At 42.4% G+C, this 25302-nt stretch overlaps 1 protein-coding gene across 2 annotated transcripts in view; it reads left to right on the top strand.

Moving 5' to 3' along the window:
* The first annotated feature begins 595 nt into the window (after positions 1–595).
* LOC122558821 (coatomer subunit gamma-1) overlaps positions 596–25302 on the top strand; it is a 70914-nt gene continuing 46207 nt past the window's right edge. The window contains exons 1-5 of one of the 2 annotated variants that reach the window (XM_043707622.1): positions 596–684; positions 13534–13586; positions 16500–16580; positions 21135–21206; positions 23534–23613. In XM_043707622.1, coding sequence (XP_043563557.1) covers positions 651–684; positions 13534–13586; positions 16500–16580; positions 21135–21206; positions 23534–23613 — 320 coding nt within the window. In that variant the 5' untranslated portion in view covers positions 596–650. Of the gene's footprint in view, positions 685–5837; positions 6008–13533; positions 13587–16499; positions 16581–21134; positions 21207–23533; positions 23614–25302 lie in introns of those variants that run through there. The other variant, XM_043707621.1, reaches the window with a different exon arrangement.

Genomic DNA, 25302 nt, shown 5'->3' with positions numbered 1-25302 from the left:
CCACATATCTTTTATAAAACTCTCTCCTCTCTCCTTAAAACCATGCCCCTCAGTCTTGAAATCTCCCATCCATGGGAAAAGAGACATACCATTAACCATATCTATACCTCTCATGATTCTCATCCTTGGTTATTGATGATAAAAGCATTTCTGCAAAGGGGCCCCGCAATTTCCTCCCTAACTTCCCACAGTTTTGGGACACACTAGTGCAGGTCTCGGAGATTTATCCAACTTTATACTTTGAGACCTCCAGCACATTCTCTTCTGTAATATGAACTGTTTTCAAATCATCAATATTTATTTGTATTAATAGAAATAATATTTAATTATATTTAAATTGATACTGATTTACAGTAATATATTATAAATAATTTTGACCTCAGCATGGATCATTTAGGCAGTCCATTCGTTTCCGGTTTTCATTCTGAAAATGGTGGAGAGAATATCTCATGAATGAGATCATTTACCAGGTGGCCCTTTTTCTTGTTTGCATTGAGTACTGGTTTACCTGAGGAAATGTCTCTCTCACCTGCATTGTTAACATCGTCAGCCAGAGGTCAAAGTGCAGGGATTTCTGTACACGAGTCCAACACAGGTGCTGAGGGCTCGATCACCAGGGAATACATTCCTGAAGCTCTGTGACAGGGGGAATGAAAATGTTCTTCAATGACGATAGTGAATACGGTGAGTGAGCAATATTTTGATGGTTAAGAGTCTTGTCAGACACTGGAATGTAATCCGAGCCTAGTCGGCAGTTTAACTTGCGGAAACTGATTCTAAAATGTTCTAAATATAGTACAAAAGGAGAAACTTTCTCCTTCACATTCCCTAGCTATATAGAAACTTGAAGGTGTTTTACAAAAATCGAAACTGAGGGTGTTTTATAATGTATAGAAACCAAAGGATTTTTACAATGCAAGTAAAGTTTGCTTACAGTCAATATGGAGCCTCAAACACTCCAGGTTACCAAGGGAATACAGAGTACAAATATTTCTCTATTTTATCTATTTCAAATGTAATTTGTTCCTCTTGAATAAGTTGTAAAACTTATTGGCATGTTCCCTTGATTGGTAATGTTGCTGCGCAAGAATCTAAGAAATGGGAGTAGGCCATCTAGCCCTCAAACATGCTCTATCATAAATGAAATCACAACTGATCTGATTATAGCCACGACTCCACTTTCCACTCTGCCTAATCAACTCCCTCACTCACCCTTACACCCAACGTCACTTGTAAAACAAATATCTATCCAAATCACCCTTGAACGTATCCAGCCTCCACTGCTATCTGCAGTTCATAATTCCAAGTTAATTCCTCTCTGAGACAGCAATTGTTCCTCATGTCTGGTCTTAAATTGAAAGCCATCTATTCTGAATCTGTGATCAGTCATTCTAGAAACTCCCCCCACAAGAGAACAGGCTGGGGCTGTTTTCCCTGGAGCGTCAGAGGCTGAGGGGTGACCTTATCGAGGTTTACAAAATTATGAGGGGCATAGATAAGGTAATTTAGCAAAGTCTTTTCCCTGGGGTTGGGGAGTCCAGAACTAGACGGCATAGGTTTAGGGTGAGAGGGGAAAGATATAAAAGAGACCTAAGGGGCAACTTTTTCATGCAGAGGGTGGTCCGTGTATGGAATGAGCTGCCAGAGGATGTGGTGGAGGCTGGTACAATTGCAACATCTTAGAGGCATTTGGATGGGTATATGAATAGGAAGAGTTTGGAGGGATATGGGCCGGGTGCTGGCAGGTGGGACCAGATTGGGTTGGGATATCTGGTTGGCATGGACGGGTTGGACCGAAGGGTCTGCTTCCATGCTGTACATCTCTATGACTCTAAGGGGATCATCCTGTCAGCATTTATCATGTCAAGAACCCTCAGAATCTCATATATTGCAACACAGTCACGCTTCATTTTCTAAACCCCAAACAGTACGGGCCCAACCTGAACAATGGTTTCCTCTGAAGACCACCCTTTATCTCAGGGATCAGGGTAGCACACTCTCCTTGTTCGATATGGACTGGTTGGACCGAAGGGTCTGTTTCTATGCTGTGTGACTCAATAAACTTATTTGAACACAACTACTTTCTCCAGGTAAAGAGCCCTGGACAGAAGAGAAAAATAAGAGCCCCTGAGTGACAGGGAAAAGGTGGTGAGTGGGACAATGTGAAACAAAAGCAGAAATCGCTGGAGAAAATCTGGCAGCATCTGTGGAGCAAAAGCAGAGCAAGGGCGGCACAGTGGCGCAGTGGTTAGCACTACGGCCTCGCAGCGCTAGAGACCCGGGTTCAATTCCTGCCTCAAGCAACTGTCTGTGTGGAGTTTGCACATTCTCCCCGTGTCTGCATGGGTTTCCTCCCACAGTCCAAAAATATACAGGTTAGGCGAATTGGCCAGGCTAAATTGCCTGTAGTTGTAGGGGAATGGGTCTGGGTGGGTTGCTCTTTGGAGGGGTGATGTGGACTTGTTGGGCCAAAGGGCCTGTTTCCACACTGTAAGTAATCTACTCTTAATGTTTTGAGTCTAGTGACCCTTCTTCAGAACTGATAGCTAGGAAAAGGTGGTATTTATGCTAAAGATAGGAGGTGAGGGGGCAAGAGTAGAAAGTGAATAGACAGAGATGGAGACCAGAGTGAGAGAGAGAGAGAGAGAAAGAGGCAGATAATGGGAAGGCAGGGATGGAGGAAGCTGATAATGGTGACCGTAACTAAGGAAAAATGGGTCGGCTGTGCTGATAACAGCACATGTCATGATAGACCCGGGGTGTGGGAGTGTATAAAGGACCTGGAATGATGTGTCCAGGTTCCACAATTATTAAACTCAATGTTGGGTCCCCAAGCAGAAAATGACATGCTGTTCTCTGAGCTTCACTGGAGCACTGCAGGAAGCCTGACACAGAGATGTTGGCCAGGGAACAGGGATGTGTATTGAAGGGCCAGGCAAATGGCTGCTCAGGATCATTTTTACAGACAGATGCAAAGTGATCACCCAGTCTGGGTTTTGTCACCCCATTGTAGAGGAAAGCATATTGTGAGCAGCGAATACAGTAGAGTAAAATGAATGCAGTGCAGGTAACTCACTGGAAATTGTGTCCAGAGCCTTAGTTTGTGAACAGGGAGGATATAAATGGGCAGGTGTTACACTTTCTGTATTTAGAGGGGAAGGTACAATGGGGTGTGGTGGCATTTTGGGAGTGAAGGAGGAATGGATCTGGATATCCTGGCAGGAAGGGTTCTTGTGGAAGACTGATAAAGGAGGGGAGGGGAATAGGTGTCTGGTGGTGGCATCTTGCTGGAGATGGTGGAAATGGCATCTAATGATCCTCTGGATGTGGATGCTGGTGGGATGGTAGGTGAGGACAAGGGGGACCCTACTGCTGTTGTGGGAGGGAAGAGACGAGGTGAGGATAGAATTGCGGGAGATGGGTCAGTCATGGCTGAGGGCCTTGTCAACCACATCAGTGGTGAGTCCCTTGTTGACAAAAGAAGGTGGATGTTTGTTGAAGTGGGAATCATCAGAGCAGATGTGACAGAGACAGAGGCACTGGGAGAATGGAGAGTCTTTAAAGGAAGCAGAATGTCAGGATGTGTAGACAAAGTAACTGTGGTAGAGCAGGAACAGGCAGAGACAATGAGTCTGTGGGCAGTCAATTTATGGAACTTGGGAAGAAGGTGTATGGGGTTGGGGACTGTGACCTTGAAAGCTGTGGAGAGTGGGAAGGGGGAGTGGAGTGAGGACGCATAGGAAGGAAGGAAGAGATCCCCAAATAAGATGAACTTAGTGACCGTCATGGGCATAATATCCAGAGGTTGGAGGTGAGGTTATGGTCCCCAGAAGATAGGAGATGTTTGAGAGTTGGTGCTCAGCCTCCCCAATATCAGGGTCAGTCTGCCAGACAACAGCAACACCACCCTCATGGACAGGCTTCAAAGTCAGAGTTGGATCTGAGAATCAGTTCAGAGGGAGGTAGGTTTGGATGGGTGAGGGGGCAGAGAAATTAAGGAAAAGATATCATGTCGACAGTTCTCAGTGAACACATTGACTGTAAGTAAAGGGTCAGAAGCATGGGTCTGGTGGACAGGTAGTGTGCTGGAGGCAAATGAGAGTGTCTATGGGATGGAGAGAGGACTCCTGTCCAAAGAAATGGGTACGGATGAGATGGAAAAGGAGTTCAACATAATGTCGTGCCCAGGTAGACGGCAGAAGAATGGGGTTAAGAAACATATCAGCAATGATGAGACTTATAAGGTCAAAATCGAAAAGTGTGGTGCTGAAAGAGCACAGCAAGTCAGTTGACTTTCCAGGCATAACTGACTCTCCTGTTCCACGGATGCCGCCTGACCTGCTGTGCTTTTTCAGCACCACACTGTTAGACTCTGACTCGACAGCATCTCCAGTCGTCACTGTCTCACAGAGTCAGAGTCCTACAGCACAGGGACAGGCCCTTTGGCCAAACTGGTCCATGCCGACCAAAATGTCCGTCCACGATAACCCCATTTCCCTGCACTTGACCCATATCATTCTAAACGTATCTTATCCATGTATTTGTCCAAATGCCTTTTAAATGTTGTTAATGTACCCGCCTGAACCACTTCTGTGAGCAGCTCATTCTACATGCGTAACACGCTCTGTGTAAAAATGTTGCCCCTCAGGTTCCCTTTTATTCTTTCCCCTCCAACCCTAAACTGATGCCCTCTAGTCCTTGAGTCCCCAACCCTGGGAAAAAGACTGAGTGCATTCACCCTATCCATGCCTCTCACGATCTTACACACTTCTCTAAGGTTTCCCCTCAGTCTCCTGCGCTCGAAAGAGAAACGACCTAGCTTGTCCAAGCTCTCCCTATAACTCAGACTTATAACTCTGTAACCGTCTCCGATCTTGAACTGGTACAGTTGCCATACCATTTCATCAAAGAACCATACTGATCACTTCATCAAAACCTAGAGAGGCTGAATGGCCAAATCTGCTCCTTTGTGTTAAGATCTAAAGGTGTTTGAAATCCCTTGAGGTGGGAGCTCAGTGGGGCTCCCTGAGCTGCTCTTGCAGAGAACCAGCTCATGCTAGAGGGGCCAAATGGCCTCCTTTTGTGATTTTAACCTTTGTGTGACCCTCATAAACACGAGCAATGGCTGTTTTGGTCCAACGTGGCCAGTTTCTACACTTGCTAAAATTGGCAAATTAATAATAATATAAATTATCCAGTAATGGACCAAAAAAACAGCTTAATGCGCATGCGCATGGATCGCTCTGACGCTTGTGCAGTAGCACGCTCAGACCCAACGTGGAAAGGCAAAGCTGCGCATGCTCAGACCTGACAGTGGACTGGCGTTGCTGCGCACGCTCAGACCCGACGGCGGAACGGCAAAGCTGCGCACGCTCAGACCTGACAGTGGACTGGCGATGCTGCGCACGCTCAGACCCAACGGCGGAACGGCAAAGCTGCGCACGCTCAGACCTGACAGTGGACTGGCGATGCTGCGCACGCTCAGACTCGACGGCAGAACGGCAAAGCTGCGCACGCTCAGACCTGACTGTGGACTGGCGATGCTGCGCATGCTCAGACCCGACGGCGGAACGGCAAAGCTGCGCACGCTCAGACCTGACCGTGGACTGGCGATGCTGCGCACGCTCAGACCCGACGGCGGAACGGCAAAGCAGCGCACGCTCAGACCTGACAGTGGACTGGCGATGCTGCGCACGCTCAGACCCGACGGAGAACCTGCAATGCTACGCATGCTCCGACTGCCGGCTCCTCGCGGGCAGTGCCGGCATCGGGGCTTGCGCAGACGTGGGGTGAGTGACGTGTCGTTGTGACAGGTTGGCAGGAAGTGAAGGGTCTGATACCGGAAGTGGGAGCTGGAGGTCTGAGAGTGGCTGGGAGTAGGGGAGACCGAGAGGAACAGTCTGGAGGAAGCTAGGCCTTCTCCTGGAGCGCCTCTTAAATCAGCAAGTTAAAAGCTCAAAGGCTGGGAAGATGCTGAAAAAGTTCGACAAAAAGGACGAGGAGTCTGGTAAGTGCCAGTCATGAAGGATGGGGTGAAGGGGCCTGTGTTGGTTACCATGGCAGCACCGGCCTAAGGGAGCAAGTGGTGGGCAAGTTCCTAATGCAGTCAGTTCAGGTAAAGCCTCTCTCAGACCGCTCAGTGTGGGCTGCAAACTCACTTTCTGGTGCTGTCTGAGCACAGCGATGGCATACTTTGCCTGGGCAGGGCTGGGCTGGGATTTGGCTGGACTCATACAATCGTTCTGGCACGGTAGGTGGTGAATTGGCCTGCGCTGCATCTCTGACTGAACGATTCATCCTGTACCATTCCCTTGCCTTCTCCTCATAGACCTGCATATTCTTCATTTTCAGAGAGTAATATTGTTCCCTTTTGAATGCCTTGATTGAATCTGCTTACGTGTGTGTTTGTCCACACTCAAACGTGCTTACACAATCAAATGTGCACTTACACACTGTCTAACACACACACTCACTCATGTGTGCACATACTCTCTCACACATTTACACTCTCACACACTTATAGTCTTTCTCGCACACTCACTCTTTCACTTACACTTGCACTTACTCACATGCCTACACTCTTACACACACAACACATTCCAGATCCTAACCAGTTGTGTGTAATGAAGATTTCCCTCATGTTGCCAATTGCTTTAAATCTGTGCCGTCTCATTCTCAATCCTTTCACCACTGGGAACACTTGCTTCCTATATGCTTCTACAGATTCCTAGCCATTTTGAACACATCTATCAAATCTTTTCTCAGCCTCCTCTTCATGCCCTTCTGAGAAATTGGTGTGCAGAACTGAGTACAGTAGCCCAGTTGATGCTGGACAAATTTTAACTTTTGCTTTATGCTCAAATCGCGAAAATCAGGGTTCCTAATGCTTTATTAACTGCTTTTTCAGTCTGCCCTGCCAATTTTAATTACCGATATGAGTCCTTCTCCTTCTCCACCCCCTTTAAAATTGTACCCTTTTTGATATTATCTTTGCACAATGTTCTTAATGAAATTAATCATTTCAGACTTCTCTGCATTAAATTTTGTATGTCCACTCTATCTACCTTCTGTGAGTTTGAAGCTCTGCCCAATGCTTCTTTTAGTTTATTATACTTAGTCTAGTCTAATGTCATCTGCAGACTTTGAAATTGTGCCCTGTACACCAAGGTTTTGGTCATTTGTACGTACAGCAGGAAGAGCAGAAATCCACACATTAATCTCTTTAGAATCCCACCAGAAATTTTATTCCTATCTGAAAAACAACAACAAATCACAGTGGTGGATTCCTGTCTGTCTATAATCAATGTTTCATACTTTTTTGACTTATCAATGGGTTAGCTCTGCTGTACAGTAAGAGAAAGTGAGGACTGCAGATGCTGGAGATCAGAGTCAAGAGTGTGGTGCTGGAAAAGCACAGCAGGTCAGACAGCATCCGAGGAGCAGGAAAATCGATGTTTCTGGCAAAAGTCCTTCATCAGGAATCACTCTTGACTCTGTACACGAACTACTATAAGTTAGCATCATTTTTTTTGTCATCAGTTTTGTTGGGTAGCGAACATTATCTTTAATGGTGTACCAAACCTGTCAGTGCTTGTCTCTAGAGGTTTGACAGCATTTGTAGGAGCTCACTGTGAGCATTTTAATGGTGGGACATTTCAAAGACAATCTGCTGGAAAAGACCACTGGAGCTGCTTGGCTGTTGCAAAATCCAAATAATCAATACACTGCTCAATCTGATTTATTCTGCCAAATTCCTATCCAGTTCCTTCCTGAATATTCAGACTTTCTTATGGTTTAGCCATAATGATAGCCTTTTAGTTTCAAAATAAAATGTACCTGTAAAGTATTAGAAATATACAGGAGATCCGTTAGAACAGAAGAAAAAAATGCATAGTGAGGAAGCAGTGGAAATGTCACTGGACTAGAGATCCAAAATCCCAGGCTAATGTTCTGGGCACATGCGTTTGAATCCTGTCATTACAGATGATCGAATTTGGTACAAATCTGCAATTAAAAAAAACTAGTCTAATGGCAACCAGTGGTCAATTCATTTTCTTCAGGGAAGTAAATCTGCCATTCTTGTGTGGCTTACATGTGAACCCAGACTAACAGCAATGTGATGGAGGTTTAGATCAGAGTGGTACTGGAAAAGCACAGCAGGTCAGGCAGCATCCGAGGAGCAGGAAAATCGACGTTTCTGGCAAAAGCCCTTCCTGATGAAGGATTTTTGCCCAAAATGTCGATTTTCCTGCTCCTCGGATGCTGCCTGACCTGCTGTGCTTTTTCAGCATCACAGTGATCTAAACTCTGGTTTCTAGCATCTGCAGTCCTCACTTTTGCCTAGCCAACAGCAATGTGATGTTAACTGCGCTCCGGTCAATTAGGGATAAGTAATAAATATTGTCCTAGCCCTGAAGCCCACTTTCTATGAAAGAATAAAGAAAAATAAATGAACTTAATTTTCTGTCAAGTGGTAACAGTTGAGCTCATAAATTGGCTCATTTATGTTTGCTAGAAGTGGCATGCATTCATATGCAGGGCTTTTTCTTTGCACGCAAAAAGAATATGTCTAAGCCTTGCCCCTCAGCAACTTGAGATGATAGTTCCCCCTTATGTTTTCTGTATCAATGGTCAGCAGGTTTGATTGGCTGAGGCAATCAGCTCCCTTTTCATCTGTACCTCAAATCCTCTGGGGATAAGGGCATGGACATCCTTTGGATAACAAAAAACGTGGACACCGCTTTGATGTAACTCCTTTATCTGCCATGAAGGATTGCACACTTAGACCAGATGAGTTGACGTGTGAAAAGATGTAGATTGAGGCAGAATTTATGGATCTGTGCGTAGCAACTCAACAGATAATGAGTGTGTGTAATAGGAAAGTTGTGATTGTTTGAAATTTTGCAATCTTGCAATTGTCCTGATAGGTGCAAGAGTAAAACTTCAGTTCTCTTTTCAGCAATGTTTCTATTTTATATTTTTCCCTTACTCAAATTTTATCTAACATTACTTACAATATATTTGTTTTTCCAATGCTAATAACAGTCAGTTATGAACCTTGTGAAGTGTTGGTGTTTACTGTCAAATTGATTTTTCAAGGAATGATGAACCAGTAGTTAATGTACTGATTGGATGCAACAAATTTTTGAGTACGTGCTATTAGATGTATAAACTTTAGTACCAGTGTTTGTGAATTAAGATGGGAAAGGTGACCTGATCGTTCATAAGAACATATCAACTAGGAGCAGGAGTAGGCCATCTGGCCCTTCGAACCTGCACTGCATTTAATCAGATCATGGCTGATCTTTTCATGGACCCAGCTGCACTTACCACACTCTCACCGTGTCTCTTAATTCCTTTATTGTTCAAAGAAAATCGAACTTAGCTTTAAAAATGTTTACTGAAGTAGTGTCAACTACTTCATTAGGTAGGGGATTCCATAGATTTACAACCCTCTGGGTGAAGAAGTTCCTTCTCAGTTCAGTCTGAAATTTGCTCCCCCTAATTTTGAGGCTATGCCCTCTTCTCCTAGTTTCACCTGTAAGTGGAAACATCTTCTGTACTTGTATCATATCTATTCCCTTCATAATTTTATTATATAAGATGATGTTATATATGTTTCTATAAGATCCCCCCTCATTTTTCTAAATTCCAATGAATATAATCCCAGTCTACTCAGTCTCTCCTCACACGCCAACCCTCTCAACTCTGGAATCAACCTGGTGAACCTCCTCTGCACCCCCTACAGTGCCAGGACATCCTTTCTCAAGTAAGGAGACCAAAACTGCACACAGTACTCCAGGAGTGGCCTCATCAGCACTTTGTACAGCTGCAACATAACCTCCCTACTTTTAAACTCAATCCCTTTAGCAATGATGGACAAAATTCCATTTGCCTTCCTAATTACTTGTTGCACCTGGAGACCAACCCTCTGCGATTCCATTACTTCTGCTGGATTCCTGTCTGTAGATCAATAGCCCATCAATATCTGTTGTCACTTGATGAAAACGATTGTAGGCTTGGGTGATACCAAAGTCAGAGTGAACATATCCAGGCAAGGGGCAGCATGTTGAAGAGTTCAAATACTTAAGAAACATATTTTTTCCATCTGTATTATAAATAGATGTTCCTTGTTCATTTACAGAAACATTTTTCACTTTGTCTGATTTTTGTGAAGCCAAGGCTCTTTTGCTTCTGTAAACAAACCCTCATTGGGCATTTAACGCGTGTCTGTGTGTTTGAGGGGTGGAGGTGGCAGTTGCTGATGTCTGTGCTGTGATGTGGCAGGCTTTATAAGCACTTTTCCAAAACATTAGAATTGGTACCGAATTGAATTGAAGTCTTCAAGATAATAACAGAAAGAGGCTGGGTAACGAAAGATAAGCTAATTCCACTAGTTGGTGATTCTAGATGTGGCATAATCTAAAAGGCAATTCCACATGCAAAGGTTGATGGAAGTTTAGAACTTCCACAAGCAGCAGTTGATGCTAGATTAGTTAATTTTAAATCTGAAAGAGAGATTTTTTTGTTGAGCAGAAGTAACAATAGATTGTAACTAGATTATAGAAAGTAAAGACTTACTTGATCAGTAACAGCAGGCACCTAGTTATATAACAGCTTGCATTTCTGTAATGCTTTTTACAGCCTCAGGTCATTTCACCGATCCCAGCAGCCAAAGAGGTACTTTTGTATAATTTGAACCGATGTGAGCAGTCAACTTGCACTTAGCATGTTCCCACGTATAAGAATAATATTGGTGGTTTGTTTTATAGTGGCATTGGGCATTCCTGAAGAAGGGCTAATGCCCGAAACGTCGATTCTCCTGTTCCCTAGATGCTGCCTGACCTGCTGCGCTTCTCCAGCAACACATTTCCATCTCTGATCTCCAGCATCTGCAGACCTCATTTTCTCTTTATAGTGGCATTGACTTGGGAACAAATGTTTGAACCAGGGAGCTTCAGATCGTCAGTCCAACACTTTTCCGACTGAGCTGTTTCTGCTGGTTCAACAAGGAGATGCAATCATTCCTAGCGTTGAGGCAGCAAAGCGAGGTGGAGAACTTCCGATTCACACTCCTCTATCCCAGCTAAACAAATGTGAGAGCTGTCAGAAAATGCTCTTTTTGCTGAAATCCGAGATTGTTTTTTTGACAGCACAGTGGCTCAGTGGTTAGCACTGCTGCCTCACAGCACCAGGGACTCAGATTCAATTCTGACCTCGGGTGACTCTCTGTGTGGAGTTTGCACATTTTCCCCGTGTTTGCGTGGGTTTCATCCAGATGCTCCAGTTTTCTTCCACAACCCAAAGATGTGCAGGTTTGGTGAATTAGCCGTGCTAAATTGCCCATGGTGTTCAGGGATGTGTAGGTTAGGTACATTAGTCGGGATAAATCTAGAGTAGTAGTAGGGAAATGGGTCTGGGTGGGTTACTCTTCAGAGGGTCGTTGTGGACTTGTTGAACCCAATGGCCTGTTTCCACATTGTAGGGGATCTATCAAATGTTGACTACTTTAACTTCAAAGTAGTGCCATACGATCTTTTGGGCCCACGAGAGAGCAGAGTGAACCTTAGTGTAATGTTGGCATGTGAATTACTATGTCCCTCGTTATGGCATTGGAGGGTTAATCATAAATGTTTGCTGTAGAGTCTGTAGAGAGGTCTTGAACCTACATCCTTCTGACGAAAGGAAGAGGGTACAACCAGCTGAGCTGGTAGTGTTGAACAAGTCCCAGACCAGATGAAGCTAAATAATAGCAAATGACATTTAACCTCAATGTCCCCATGTGAAGACATGGTGAGGAAGTGACCCAGTATTTAGGCTCTGATGGAGGCAGCTCAGTGGCTGCCTCCCTTTGTCCTCTGCAGGCCCTCTTTGTCTCCGTTCCAGTCCTCATTTAAAACCTTGCAACCGCTCACTTTCAACAAGCTTGCTATTTTCCCCAACTTCTCAATTTCCACAATTGTTTTCACTTCTATTGATTACAAAGATCCTTGACGTTCCCTCCTTTTTACACAAAGTGAATGTGCACCTCACATGAAGTGATAGCCAAGTCAAATACTAAAGATTTATGCTGAAACTCTTATTGCACTCTGAAAGTAATTGGCTTGGGGAGTCTGATAATATAACCAGATCAAACCTATTTGTTAATGCCACAGGGGCTGAAGTGATAATTTATGCTCAATTGGCTCTATGCCTGTAGGCATGATTCCTTTTGATAATTGCTTTAAATATTTAGAGCATTACATATGACACAATTCCAAGTATGTCTTTCTTTCAGGAAAGACCTATAGAAACAAATAAAGCTGGTCAGTCAGCAACAACTTTAATATGAAGAGAGAGTAAGTTAACAATTTGAATTTAGATGGACTCTGCATCTAGACTCGAGACAGTAGCTTGCTCTCTATGATTGCTGCCTGACCAGCTGTGATTTCCAGCATTTATTTTCAGTGCAGATTCCAGTATCTATAGTAATTTGCTCCAACAACTTTAATATTACAGTTTTTAATGTAGAAAAACATCCCTCAGCTCTTTAACAGGAGCAATATCAAATTACAATTAACAGTCATACAGAATCACTAAAATAAAACAGAACTGTGGATGTTGGTGATCTGAACTGAAAACAAATTGCTGGCGAAACTCAGTAAGTCTGTATCTGTGAAAAATAAAGCAGAGGTAATGTTTCGAGTCTGGCAATTCTTCATCAGAACTGTTAGCAGCTCAAAAGGTGATATTTATTCTATCTTTCCATGTTTGTTACCAACCCGACACCAGGTCCTGTTATAACAGCACAGTCACCCAATCTCATGTACTCCGAGGCCCATGATTGCATTCGTTGGGTTATATTCAGTATTATAACTCACCCATTTTCTCCTACTCTTAGCTTTTATTATTACTTACTCAGCTTTTCTTCTGTCCTGATGTTACCTGTACTCTCCTTGTTTATGTATCCCTTTCATATCTCTCTCACTGGTCTCTGCCTCCGCCTATCTGAACACAGACGTGCACACATTTTCTCCAGCAATTTCTGTTTTTGTCTCAGAATCATCTGCTTACAATTCTCTTCACCATCATTAGATTTGTGTCACTTCTCCCACCCTCTCCAGGATCTATCCTTGGCTTTCTTCTAATTTTCACCTTACATGCTGCCTGGCACTGACATTATCTGAAAACCTGGTCAGTATTCATATGTTTGCTGAAGAACCCCAGCTCTTATGTCACCAAGAATCACCACAGTCCTTCTCCTGCAGATGAATGCTCTGCAGTTGAGAAAATTCAAAATTGAGCTTGGTAATTTTTTTGGATGTTTTGACGAGCAAGGAATATGAGTTTAGAGTGGAAATGAGAGTTAGATAGAAGTTCATTGGTAGTCGTATTGGAGGATGGAACAGGCTTAAGAACCTTACACTACTTTTTTTTAATCAAACAGTATGTTTTCTTTGTTAAGGCATTGGACAAATATTGTTTATTGATATTCATGATTGCATTTACATTGTTCTGGTTGATTTTATGAACCTATTTCTTATTTTGTCTTAGGTGGGGGCTCAAATCCATTCCAGCACCTGGACAAAGGTTCTGTACTGCAGGAGGTGAGCATTGATTACTGTGCTATGCAAATTCAGTAGTTTGCCAATTTACAGATTACAGCAGGTTGGGATGCCGTAGTGTCTCCAACACTCCCTTGACATTGAAAAGATACAGGTCATGGCAGCTTCCCGTACAGTGACCCCTGCCACAGTGTATGTGTATGTGTCTGTCTGTCAGTCAGAATGCTGACCATTCATGATTTCCACACTGCAGCTTTGAAGGCCCTGCTCAAATGTGCTCCCACTGTTGGGTGCACAGGGCTGGTGGCCTTCCCTTTCGCTTGCAAGGAATGAGGCTTTCTGTGAAGCTAGATTTGAGTGACAGTAGGAAGTCACATAAGTAGAGATGATGGCATGTAAAGGCAAAGGATTTACAGTGAGCACCAATTAATGTGAATGCTCGCATTCTGATTTCAGTATTGAGACCTAGGTAGTGCATGCACCCTCCTGTCTGTTAGGGCTCATCATTAAGGCACAAGTCAAGACTGTGATTAAATCCTCTGCATTTACCTGCATGAGTGCAGCTATATCAATTCTTATCCATAAAAAGCAGGACAAGTACAACCCCAGCCATTTACCACCCTGTCAGGCTGCCTTCTAACATTAACAAAGTGATGGAAGGGGTCATCAGCAGTATTATCAATCAACGCATGCAAATGAATAACCTGCTCACTGATGATCATTTTCGGTTCTGTCAGGAAAACTTGGTTCCTGACCTCTACTGGATGGGTCAAGCATCAGCAAAATCGCTGAATTCCAAGGTGGGGAAGAGAAGTGCACGGTGGCTCAGTGGTTAGCACTGCTGCCTCACAGCACCAGGGTCCCAGGTTCGATTCCAGCCTCGGGCGATTGTCTGTGTGGAGTTTGCACATTCTCCCCGTGTCTGGGTGTGGGTTTCCTCTGGGTGCTCTGGTCAGGTGAATTGGCCATGCTAAATTGCCCATAGTGCTATGTGCATTAGTTAGAGGGAAATGGGTCTGGGTGGGTTGCTCTTTGGAGGGTCAGTGTGGACTGGTTGGGCCGAAGGGCCTGTTTCCACACTGTAAGAATCTAATCCAATCTCATCAAGATGTTTGCTGATGATTGCACAACATTCAGCACCATTTGCGAATACTTGGGTATTGAACAAGAAATGTTTATATACAGCAAGATCCAGGCAACGTTCAAGCCTGGGATGATAAGTGGCAAGTAGCAATTGTGCCCTTCAAGTGCCAGGCAATGACTTGTCCAGCAAGACAGAGTATAACTGTTGGCATTTGATATTGAATGTATTACATCCAGGGGTCTACCATTGTTCAGAAACTGGACTTGACAAGCCATATAAATTAATGGCTATAAGAGCAGGTCAGCCTTGGAGTTCTGTAGTGGCTAACTCGCTTCCTATGTTCCTAATGCTTGTTCTGCAAGGTTCAGGTTAAGAATGTGGTGCAATATGCTCCACTTATTTGGATGAATGCTATTCCAACAACTCGAGAAACTTGACACCATCCAGACAAAGCAGCCTACTTGATTGAAATAGAAATTGCTGGAAAGCTTATTTTGGTCAATGGTAACTGGACTCAAAATGTTGACTCTGCCTTCTCTCCAAAGATGCTGCCAGATCTGCTGAGTTTCCTCTCTGATTTCTGTTTGTGTTTTAGATTTACGCATTTGCAGTTCTGTTTTTGTTCAGCTCATTTGATTGGCTGCCCATTAACACTTAATAGTTCCTTCATCACCAGCAACACTGGCAGCAGTGTGTACCATCTATAAAATTCACTGCAATCACTCACCAAGGCTCCTCCATCCAAACCCATGACCTCTATCACTTAGAAGGACAAGGACAGTGTCTGCATGGAAACATCATGAATGTGGATTTCCTTCCAAGCCACACATTATGCTAACTTTGGAACTATATTGCTATTCTTTTACTTTTTCTGGCTAAAAATCCTAGCAGCATTGAATGTCCGTACGTTCCGGAGACTACAACGGTTCAAGAAGGAAGCTTACCGCCGTCATATTCGAGGAGAAAGTGAGGGCTGCAGATGCTGGAGATCAGAGCTGAAAATGTGTTGCTGGAAAAGCGCAGCAGGTCAGGCAGCATCCAGGGAACAGGAGAATCGAAGTTTCGGGCATAAGCCCTTCTTCAGGAGAAGGGCTTATGCCCGAAACGTCGATTCTCCTGTTCCCTGAATGCTGCCTGACCTGCGCTTTTCCAGCAACACATTTTCAGCCGTCATATTCGAGACAATTCTCCTTCTGTTCCTTCTTTAAGAGTTTATCTGGCATGCTGTTAAATGCATCTATGTTTTTCGCCTCAGTTACTCCTTGTGGGAGCAAGTTCTATGCCCTCTGGGCTAACAAATTTCTGCTAAGTTCCTTTTTAGGTTTATTAGTGACTCTTATTTATAGTTCGCAGTTTTCTAAGCATCTGGCTACCAAATAAATTTGTATTGTTTAAATGCTTCTGTTAAGTCATCCTCAACTTTCTCCTTTCTGAAAGAATTAGAGGAGTAAGTTTTGAAATGTGTGTGTGTATGCGCATGCTGATGTGTGGTTTTAACTGAATAGCTGCAGAGGGAAGCCAGCAATGTGCTGTGAAGTGCTGCGTTCTCCCATTAACTCACTGAAACATTTTATCTTGTTGCTTTTGTCTCGCCTTACCCAGCTGATTCAAAATCTATTGAGACTACAGGCAAAGCTCTTTATAATCACAGATCTGGTTGTTTTATTCCAAAGAAAGAGATAATCAAAGTCTGCCAAGAGTGGTTGAATTAGTGCAGGAAACTGCATTAGATTTTATGATCAGGTAATAAATAGAGATTTGATGGATTGAATGGGTATTCTCAACCTGCCTGTTCATTTCATGTGGATTTGCTGAGATTGTTAATGATTCAATGCATACACTACTTATGTTTTTGCTTTGTTTTGTTGCAGGCTCGAGTGTTTAACGAAACTCCCATCAATCCTCGGAAATGTGCTCACATTCTGACCAAGATCTTGTATCTGATAAATCAGGTTAGGCCTCTTGCTGTATCTTCAAGAAATAATCTTTGAACTTTGAACAGTTGCCCAGTAATTTATTTGAACTGTACTCGTGAACCTTTGAACCATTTGTAAATGATCATGTCAATCTGAAAGACTCATTCAGGATCAATGTTGGGAAGCTTTGCCACAAAGTGTGCGTAAATGTGAGGCTGTGTAGTGAAGACTATAAACGAAGAAGCTATTAGTTTCAGTAATTGGTGGAAAATCCCAAGTGTTGCTTCTAAGGACTAGTTAACAGAAAACATGGGTCCCTGGCTGTTGACTGCAATCAGAACATAGGACAGTACAGCACAGGAACTGGGCCCTTCAGCCCATGATGTTGTGCCGAACATGACACCAAATTGAACTAATCCCTTTTGCCTGCCCTTCGATTCTTGGCATATTCATGTGCTCATCTAAAACTCTCTTAAATGCCCCTATCATTCTGCCTTCGCTACCACCTCACAATCTTTAAAAAGAAACTTGTCCCTCACATCTCCTTTGAAATATTCACCCTCACCTTAAATGTATGCCTCCTAGTATGAGAAGTTTCAACTCTGGGGAAAAAAAGACTCTGACCGTCAACCCTATCTATGCGTTTCATAATTTTATAAACTTCCATCAAGTCTCCTCTCAGTCTCTGCTGCTCCAGAGAAAGTAAACTGCTCAACATAATCTGATTCTGACAGTGGTTGGAAGTTGCTTTTACGCAGCATACAATGAGCTGCTATCAGAACTGCACGCTGTCTGGTATCAGGTAGAGCAGGGGGGGGATTGAGGTGGTGGTCATACTGATGCAAGGAATTACCAGTAATGATGATTTTCTCCAAAAATGGTCCCAGCAGATTAAAAATAGCTGTACAGATTTTGTGGGTTTTATAGTTACATGGAATGTGCAGCACAGCAATGGACCGACCGGTATGTAACCTATAGTTTATGCTTCTTATGAATCTCCTCTGACACTACTTCATCTCATCCTTATGGTCCATTCTTGTGTTTGTGTAACTTGAATGCATCTCTGCTTGCTTTTTCACTTTTACAATTCCTTAGCACATGTGCTGGGTTTGTAGTCAACAAAATTATAGATGGTTAAAGGGTAATTTGATTGAGATCTTTTAGGATCGAGGAGGCAATTGATGAGATAACTGAAAATAAATTTTCTGCTGTTCACTGTCTAGGACTAAGGAGTATGATCTTAAAAAAAAAAAATTAGATCCAAGCCATTCAGGTGGGAAGTTAGAGAACACTTTTTCATTGGAAATGTGGTTCAAATCTGGTACACTCTCCCACAAAACGCGAGAGAGATTGATTATTTTTTCCCAACAAGGAATATAAAATGACATGGAACCAAAATGTCCCTTGGATAGTAGGTTTGCTATTGGCCGATGAGCTTGGAAGTGTCCTGTCTTGTGATCATGATTTGGAAATGCTGGTGTTGGACTGGGGTGTACAAAGTTAAAAATCTCACAACACCAGGTTATAGTCCCAACAGGTTTAATTGGAAGCACACTAGCTTTTGGGGTGTCGCTCCTTCAGGTGGTACCCATTGATTTGTTATTGCTAAGCTACTGATTAGGTGTATTTACTGAGTTTTGAGAAGATTTGTATTTCAGGTTAAGGTTCTGGATGCAGGTTTGCTTGCTGAGCTGGAAGGTTTATTTTCAGACATTTCATTACCATAGTAGGTAACATCTTCAGTGAGTCTCCGAATCAAGATGTAATTACCTTTAAATGTAGGGATGTTACTTTTATTAGATTAGATTGCTTAGTGTGGAAACAGGCCCTTCGGCCCAACAAATCCACACCGACCCCCTGAAGCGTAAGCAACCCAGACCCATTCCCCTACATTTACCCCTCCACCTAAAACTAAGGGCAATTTAGCATGGCCAATTCACCTAACCTGCACATTTTTGTGACTGTGGGAGGAAACCTGAGCACCCGGAGGAAACCCACGCAGACACAGGGAGAATGTGCAAACTCCACACAGAGAGTCGCCTGAGGCGGGAATTGAACCTGGGTCTCTGGCGCTATGAGGCAGCAGTGCTAACCACCGTGCCACCGATTATAAACTGTGGTGATTCGAAATGTTTTGCTTGAATAATGGAATCCCTAAAGCCGTGATAAAACTTTTCAAAGTGAATTTGTGTAAGTTTTGTAAAATAGGTAATGCAGTGTTTTTGCTGCCTGGAAGAATGTTTTTTTCCCAAATCCAGTTGAGACAATGGAAAATGTGAACATGGTCAAATACATAATACAATTATAATGACTCGTGAGGGGCTTCAGCAACATAAATGCTCTGTTAAGTGCAGTTGTTCAATTTAGCAAGATACTGGTAAATGGGGGAAAAATGAAATGCTTAAAGGAAAGCATTTGTAGGACGATGGAGAAAGAGTGAGGTGGGGAAGACTAATTGGTACCCTTTCAAAGAGTCGAAACAGAGGACTGAATGAGCTGTGCTGTGTGATTATACAGATTTTTGAAAGATTCTGAATCCATTATGGATATGGAAGGGCATTTAAAAGGATAAATGTGTATGGCGAGTGCTCTTCATTCACTTATCTACTCAAGACAAACCTGTGGGCGTGTCTCTTCTCCCTCCATCCTCATTCACAGCATCTCAGTCACTTCACGATTGCAGGCCATTTACTTCTGGTATCAAATGGGGAGCGCCATATTTCAAAAGAATGCCTGGGAAAAGCATCCCCAGGTTGAACTCTGCTAGCTTGTCCAAATTTTGCTGTTTATCTTGAAGAAATAGTCCAGAAGTATTTTTTCCTGCATTATTCATCCATGCTAAAACCCCTTTTTGTTTACTTCAGTGGTGGAAATCCATGTTTGTTCCAGTCTTTCTCATTATATAGACCAATCTTATGGTTATTCTGCAGAGTCTCAATTTTCTCTTATCTGATAATCAAAACTGGCCTCCATAACTAAGGTATGGATTGACCTTCCATAGTGCAACTGTTTTGGCATCAACTTGTATTACCCAGTTCTTACAGCACAGAAGCAAGCCATTTTGCCCAATACCTCTCCGAATTGACTGATATAATTCAGTTTTTTATCCAATTTGCTGATTGCTGTACATTTTGATTGCAGCATCTGGACATATTAATCACTAGTGTACTTGACTGTTGTAATTAGAGATGTATGATGGAGAAAATATGCAAATGTACTTGCCCTTCAGGAGCAGTTTTGCCTTTCAATTTGTTTCTGATGTATTACTGACTTGTCGACAATAGGTGGTGCTGGTGCTTCACGAACAGACCTTTTGCATTTTAAGTAAGTTTTAAGGTGCTAACCTTCAAACTGCAGCATGTTCAGTGTGGGAGGTTTTTTAAAATAATTGTTCCCAATGAAAAATCCCGTGCAGCTGGCAATAACCTAAGTCATAAAAATGACATTATTTGGATCTTCATAAATAAAAGAAAGTAAAATTCTTAAAAGGCTAAGTTTGGAGCTGTTTGTACCGTTTTCCTATTTGTCCAGCAGATTTTTTTTTACACTTCCAATTTTCATAAAACTACCATGGTGACAAACTAGCAGCTTTTATGCTATTAACAATTGAGAGTTGTGATGAATCTTACACTTTGTGAAACATCTGTTTTCTTTATATGATGGTACCTTTGAATCCAGAGTGGATTACGTTCAGAGAAATCTATTTCACCCAAGTTACTGAACAGTGAGCATGTGACTTAAGTTGTGATGAAAATGCAAGTTTGCACATAGACAAGTGACTGGGAGGCATACTGCAGTTGGTTTTGGTGCTGAAAATAAAAACATTTATGTATAAAATCTTTCGATAGTAGATGAAGCAGCCTTCCTGGAACAGGGCTGTTTTACCAGAGCCAAGTGGACTGGTATTTATTCAAGGGGTCAAGCAAAGGGATCTCTGGAAATTCCTGCTGTCAGACCTGAAGTGACTGGAGGGAGTGAGTGTTGGTTACTGTGTGCCTAGCTGGTGATAATTTTATGGGGATACTGTGAAGATTTCACATTTAAAGTTCACTATATACCATGTGAAATGTGCATTTTTGTATGTGTATGATTTGGCACAAGCCTAAAGTTAGAAATTTGAAAATAGCCAAACCTTTAATAAATTTACTAGAGAGAGTATGATATAAATTGATGAAGGTTGAACAAGACCTTGCAAATCTTAAATGATTTTGTTGGAAGAAGTTAAAAATAGTGATTCTTTGAGAATAAGTTCCCACAGAGACAGACGTGTAGCTCATAAAGTTTGCTGAAGTAAAGGTAGTTAATTACACGTTGGCTGACAACTGGTCCTAGTTTGGAAACTGAGTAATTGGGGAGAAAGGGTTTCACAATGAATTGAGACATGGTCCTGGTGAAGGACAAGGCTGGGTGAAAAATCTCCTGAGGTTAGTAATAGAGCGGGTCCAGAGAATACTTTTGAAACTAAGATCTGACATGTTATTCTTTTCATGTAAAGGTTAAACACGGGAAAGCCACTATTTATTAAATAACCTTACTATTTCATGCTCTGTTAATGTGAAAAAGTTGAGTTCTTGTATTATTTTTATACAGGGGGAGCATTTTGGTTCCATAGAGGCTACAGAGGCATTTTTTGCCATGACCAAGCTCTTCCAGTCAAATGATGTAAGTAGAGGAAGTCTCCAATTTACAAGTGTGAACCACTACAGCTGCTTTATATTATCCTGCATTGTGCTTCCGATTGTGTAGAAATCAAGTTGTGAATGGAATCTAACAGAGTTTGTTTGCAACCCAGGGACTACCTTTTATTAACTGCTGGTGGGGGAAAAAACTCTGCCTGTTTTATGACTGGGTTATTTATACCAATGTGTTCCAGTGAACAATGCTTGAAAATAGTGTGTTTCATGTGTGGTTCATCATTTCAAGTTGATTCCACCACTAATGGACCAGATTTCAGCCACCAGTACTGTACCTTTGTGACATACTGTCCAAAGTGCCTATCTCAAGCACAGCACATTTTATTCTACTGTTTCCAACAACAAAACTTCCAAAGATCCATCCTTCTATTTTATAGAAACTGTGAAAGCACTTACTGTTGCCGAATTTAGATTTTAGTTGGGTCTTTAAATGAAATTTAGAAATCACAGATAATGAATTGTTTGCGATTGTGTGACTAAATTGACATCACAGGCGGTTTATACGTTTCTCGTGGTAAAGCAGATCAGAAGTATGTAGGATCAAATGATTTACTCTTTCAGTGGATCCTTGTAAATATGCGAAAGATTTATAATTAGCAATTTTTTAGGTCACATGTCACTTTGATTCTTTCATGTTAACCCAAAACTGCAGTCATTTGTAAGACGAGCATTTATTGTCTTTAAGAAGGCAGTGGTGAAATGCTTTAATGAACAGATGCAGTCCACGCATTGTAGATACAATCACAGCACAACGCATGGAAGAAAAATAATGCAACACTAGGGCTAGTCACTACTGATAAAAGCCCCTCTTTCCTTCTCTGGCACCCCCTGTAATTTGGAATTAAAACATGTGATAATGCATATTTGAGGGAGGAAATGGCTTTGAACCCATTGTCCGCAAAACACTCCAATAGGGGTTTTCCCTGCCTTGTGTTACAGACTAATTGACTGTTCTGAAGTGTCAAAATTGCCATTATTGTCTAATACAGCCACTTATGTGGCAGAAGGTGACTGAGGTGGACTGTAGTTATTTTTCATCCAGGAACAACTGGCCTCCTTGCTTTTGTTTTAACCTCAATGGCATTATCTTGTATGAATTAGAATGTTCTAGGTGAACTTCAGCGGCTGTTGGATGGAGGAGATACCATTTTGACACTTGTCGATAGAAAGCTGGCTTTGATAACATTAAGGCGGCTTTGAGATGTCTGAGGCTGGATCAAAGGTGATGTGATGGGCTGGTGAATGTCATCCAGAGAGGACATTCTGAGCATCTTAGTGCAATCGCCATCATATTGTGGCTGTACAGTACATTTGTTAGACCACTTGTGGAATATTGTGTGCAATACTGGTCTCCCTCCTATAGGAAGGATGTTGTGAAACTTGAAAGGATTCAGAAAAGGTTTACAAGGATGTAAATCTTGGAGGGTTTGAATTACAGGAAGAGACTGAATAGGTTGGAGCTGTTTTCCCTAAAGCGTTGGAGGCTGACAGATGACCTTATAGAGGTTTATAAAATTACGAGGGCCATGGATGATAAACAGATGACGTCTTTTCCCTGGGGTGGGGGAGTCCAGAACAAAAGGGCATAATTTTAGGGTGAGAGGGGAAAAATTTAAAAGGGACCCAAGGGGCACCTTCTTCATGCAGAGGATGGTGCATGTATGGAATGAACTGCCAGAGGAAGTGGTGGAGGCTGGTACAATTACAACATTTAAAAGGCATCTGGATGGTTACATGAATAGGAAGGGTTGAGGGGGATATGGGCCAAGTGCTGGCAAATGGGACTGGATTAATTTGGGATATCTGGTTGGCATGGATGAATTGGACCAAAGGTTCTGTGTCTGTGGTGTACACCTTTATGTATCTATTTGATATTATCATATAGCATTGGGATCTCAACAGGATTCATTTTAGAGCAGGATGTAGAGAGGGAATAGAATCATGTCTACTGAAAACTGGTGACGAGCAGGACAATATTGTCTCGTTTGGATTATGTTTTGCTCAATAACTTACATTCATTGTGAAATCTTATGGTTTCAAATTATTGCTGCTGTGATTGGCTTTATTGTTGTTATATTGTAAAGACAAAGTAATTTATTGTACGAGGATTGCTCCTTAATAGGATGCTAAATAAATACAAACCTACCCCTTCCTAGATTACTTTTTCTAAATCTGTTCAATGAAGTAAAGGAACTGACTAATTTTCGTGCACACATTGTCAAATAATTATTGCTGAAAACTGTTGACATGGAATGTCAAAGAATTAAGTTTTGTTTCTGCTTTTATCTGGATCAGCCGACCCTACGAAGGATGTGCTACCTGACAATCAAAGAAATGGCTAACATCGCTGAGGATGTCATCATCGTTACCAGCAGGTTAGTATCACAGGGAATCTATTAGCAGGTAGTTAAAACACTTCAGCTTCAGCTTTTCCCTTGTCCTCCTAACTTGGCTGTTTGCCCATTCCTTCCCCAATTCTGTTTCTATATCTTACGGTCTTGTCGGAGAATGTGGTTGAGAAGGGTATCAGCCATGATTAAAAGGTGGAGAAAACTCAATGGGCTGAATGGCCTATTTCTACTCCTGTACTTTATGATCTTATAAATTAAAGTTGGTCTGTGGACCCACGTTCCTTTGTACTGAAAGAGTAAGAGACTGCAGTCCGTGAAGCTTGTTACTGTTCGTCTGGCAGTGGCTTGTACATATGAGCAGAGTGTTTATGGGATTGCTTTCTTGTTGACTTTGCTATTGTTGGCCTGTTTACCTGTTGCTCCTTTTCCTCGCTGACCTGGTTTCATGTCCTGTTAGACTTTGCTTAAACATTTGGATAAGGTGCCAGAGTATGGAGCTCCTGCCAGTGCCAGTTTATAATAAATTTTGTAAAAGCTGTTGAAATAGCAACTTTAACACACAGAGAATTTCAGTCAGTAAAATACAACATGGCAAGAATACCATATGTTATAGAAATTTACCTGCAGGGTAATTTTGTTCCAGTGTCTTGTAATTTTGATTGTTACTAGTTTGTGGGAAATAAATCAAACTACTATGACTATAATACCGATTGCAGACAATACAATCTTCATAGGCAAGGCCTGTTAATAACATTTACTCTCCATTACACAGTATACTGTTTCCACAGTAACACTTCTCTTTTACTTTTTTTTTTACAATGGTATATTTCTCCTGGTCCAATTAATTCAATATGTAAAGACCTTGCAGCGTCTGAGCACCTTTTAGTCAAGACTACCTTATATTAATTTCTCTCCACGTACTTGTTGCAAATGACCAATCAACATGTTTTTGAAAGTATTTGTGAGGAGGACTATTCAAACATTTGAGGTATGATCAGATTGTAAGAAAAGAAAGCTGAAAGTGAGGGAGATGCACAACATGGAAGTTTCTTGGAACGAGCAAGTCTGGGTCGGAGATAGTTCATTTACGAACGAGAGGGACCGTATTGTTGAAGAGGAGAGTGTGAAGCGGATTGGTAAGCTAGAGGAGATACTTGTTAGGAAGGAAGATGTGTTGGACATTTTGAACAACTTGAGGATAGACAAGTCCCCCGGGCCTGACAGGATATATCCTAGGATTATGTGGGAAGCAAGAGAGGAAATTGCAGTACCGTTGGCAATGATCTTGTCGTCTTCACTGTCAACGGGGGTGGTACCAGAGGACTGGAGAGTGGCGAATGTTGTGCCCCTGTTCAAAAAAGGGAATAGGGATAACCCCGGGAATTACAGGCCTGTTAGTCTTACTTCGGTGGTAGGCAAAGTAATGGAAAGGGTACTGAGGGATAGGATTTATGAGTATCTGGAAAGACACTGCTTGATTAGGGACAGCCAGCACGGATTTGTGAAGGGTAGGTCTTGCCTTACAAGTCATATTGAATTGTTTGAGGAGGTGACCAAGTATGTGGATGAGGGTAGAGCAGTGGATGTAGTGTACATGGATTTCAGTAAGGCATTTGATAAGGTTCCCCATGGTAGGCCTATGCGGAAAGTCAGGAGGCATGGGATAGAGGGAAATTTGGCCAATTGGAGAGAAAACTGGCTAACCGGTCGAAG

This window comes from Chiloscyllium plagiosum, chromosome 18, assembly GCF_004010195.1.
Source record: "Chiloscyllium plagiosum isolate BGI_BamShark_2017 chromosome 18, ASM401019v2, whole genome shotgun sequence".
Lineage (NCBI taxonomy): Eukaryota > Metazoa > Chordata > Chondrichthyes > Orectolobiformes > Hemiscylliidae > Chiloscyllium > Chiloscyllium plagiosum.
Note: the sequence above shows the minus strand (reverse complement) of the source record. Positions and strands in the feature narration are given on the sequence as shown.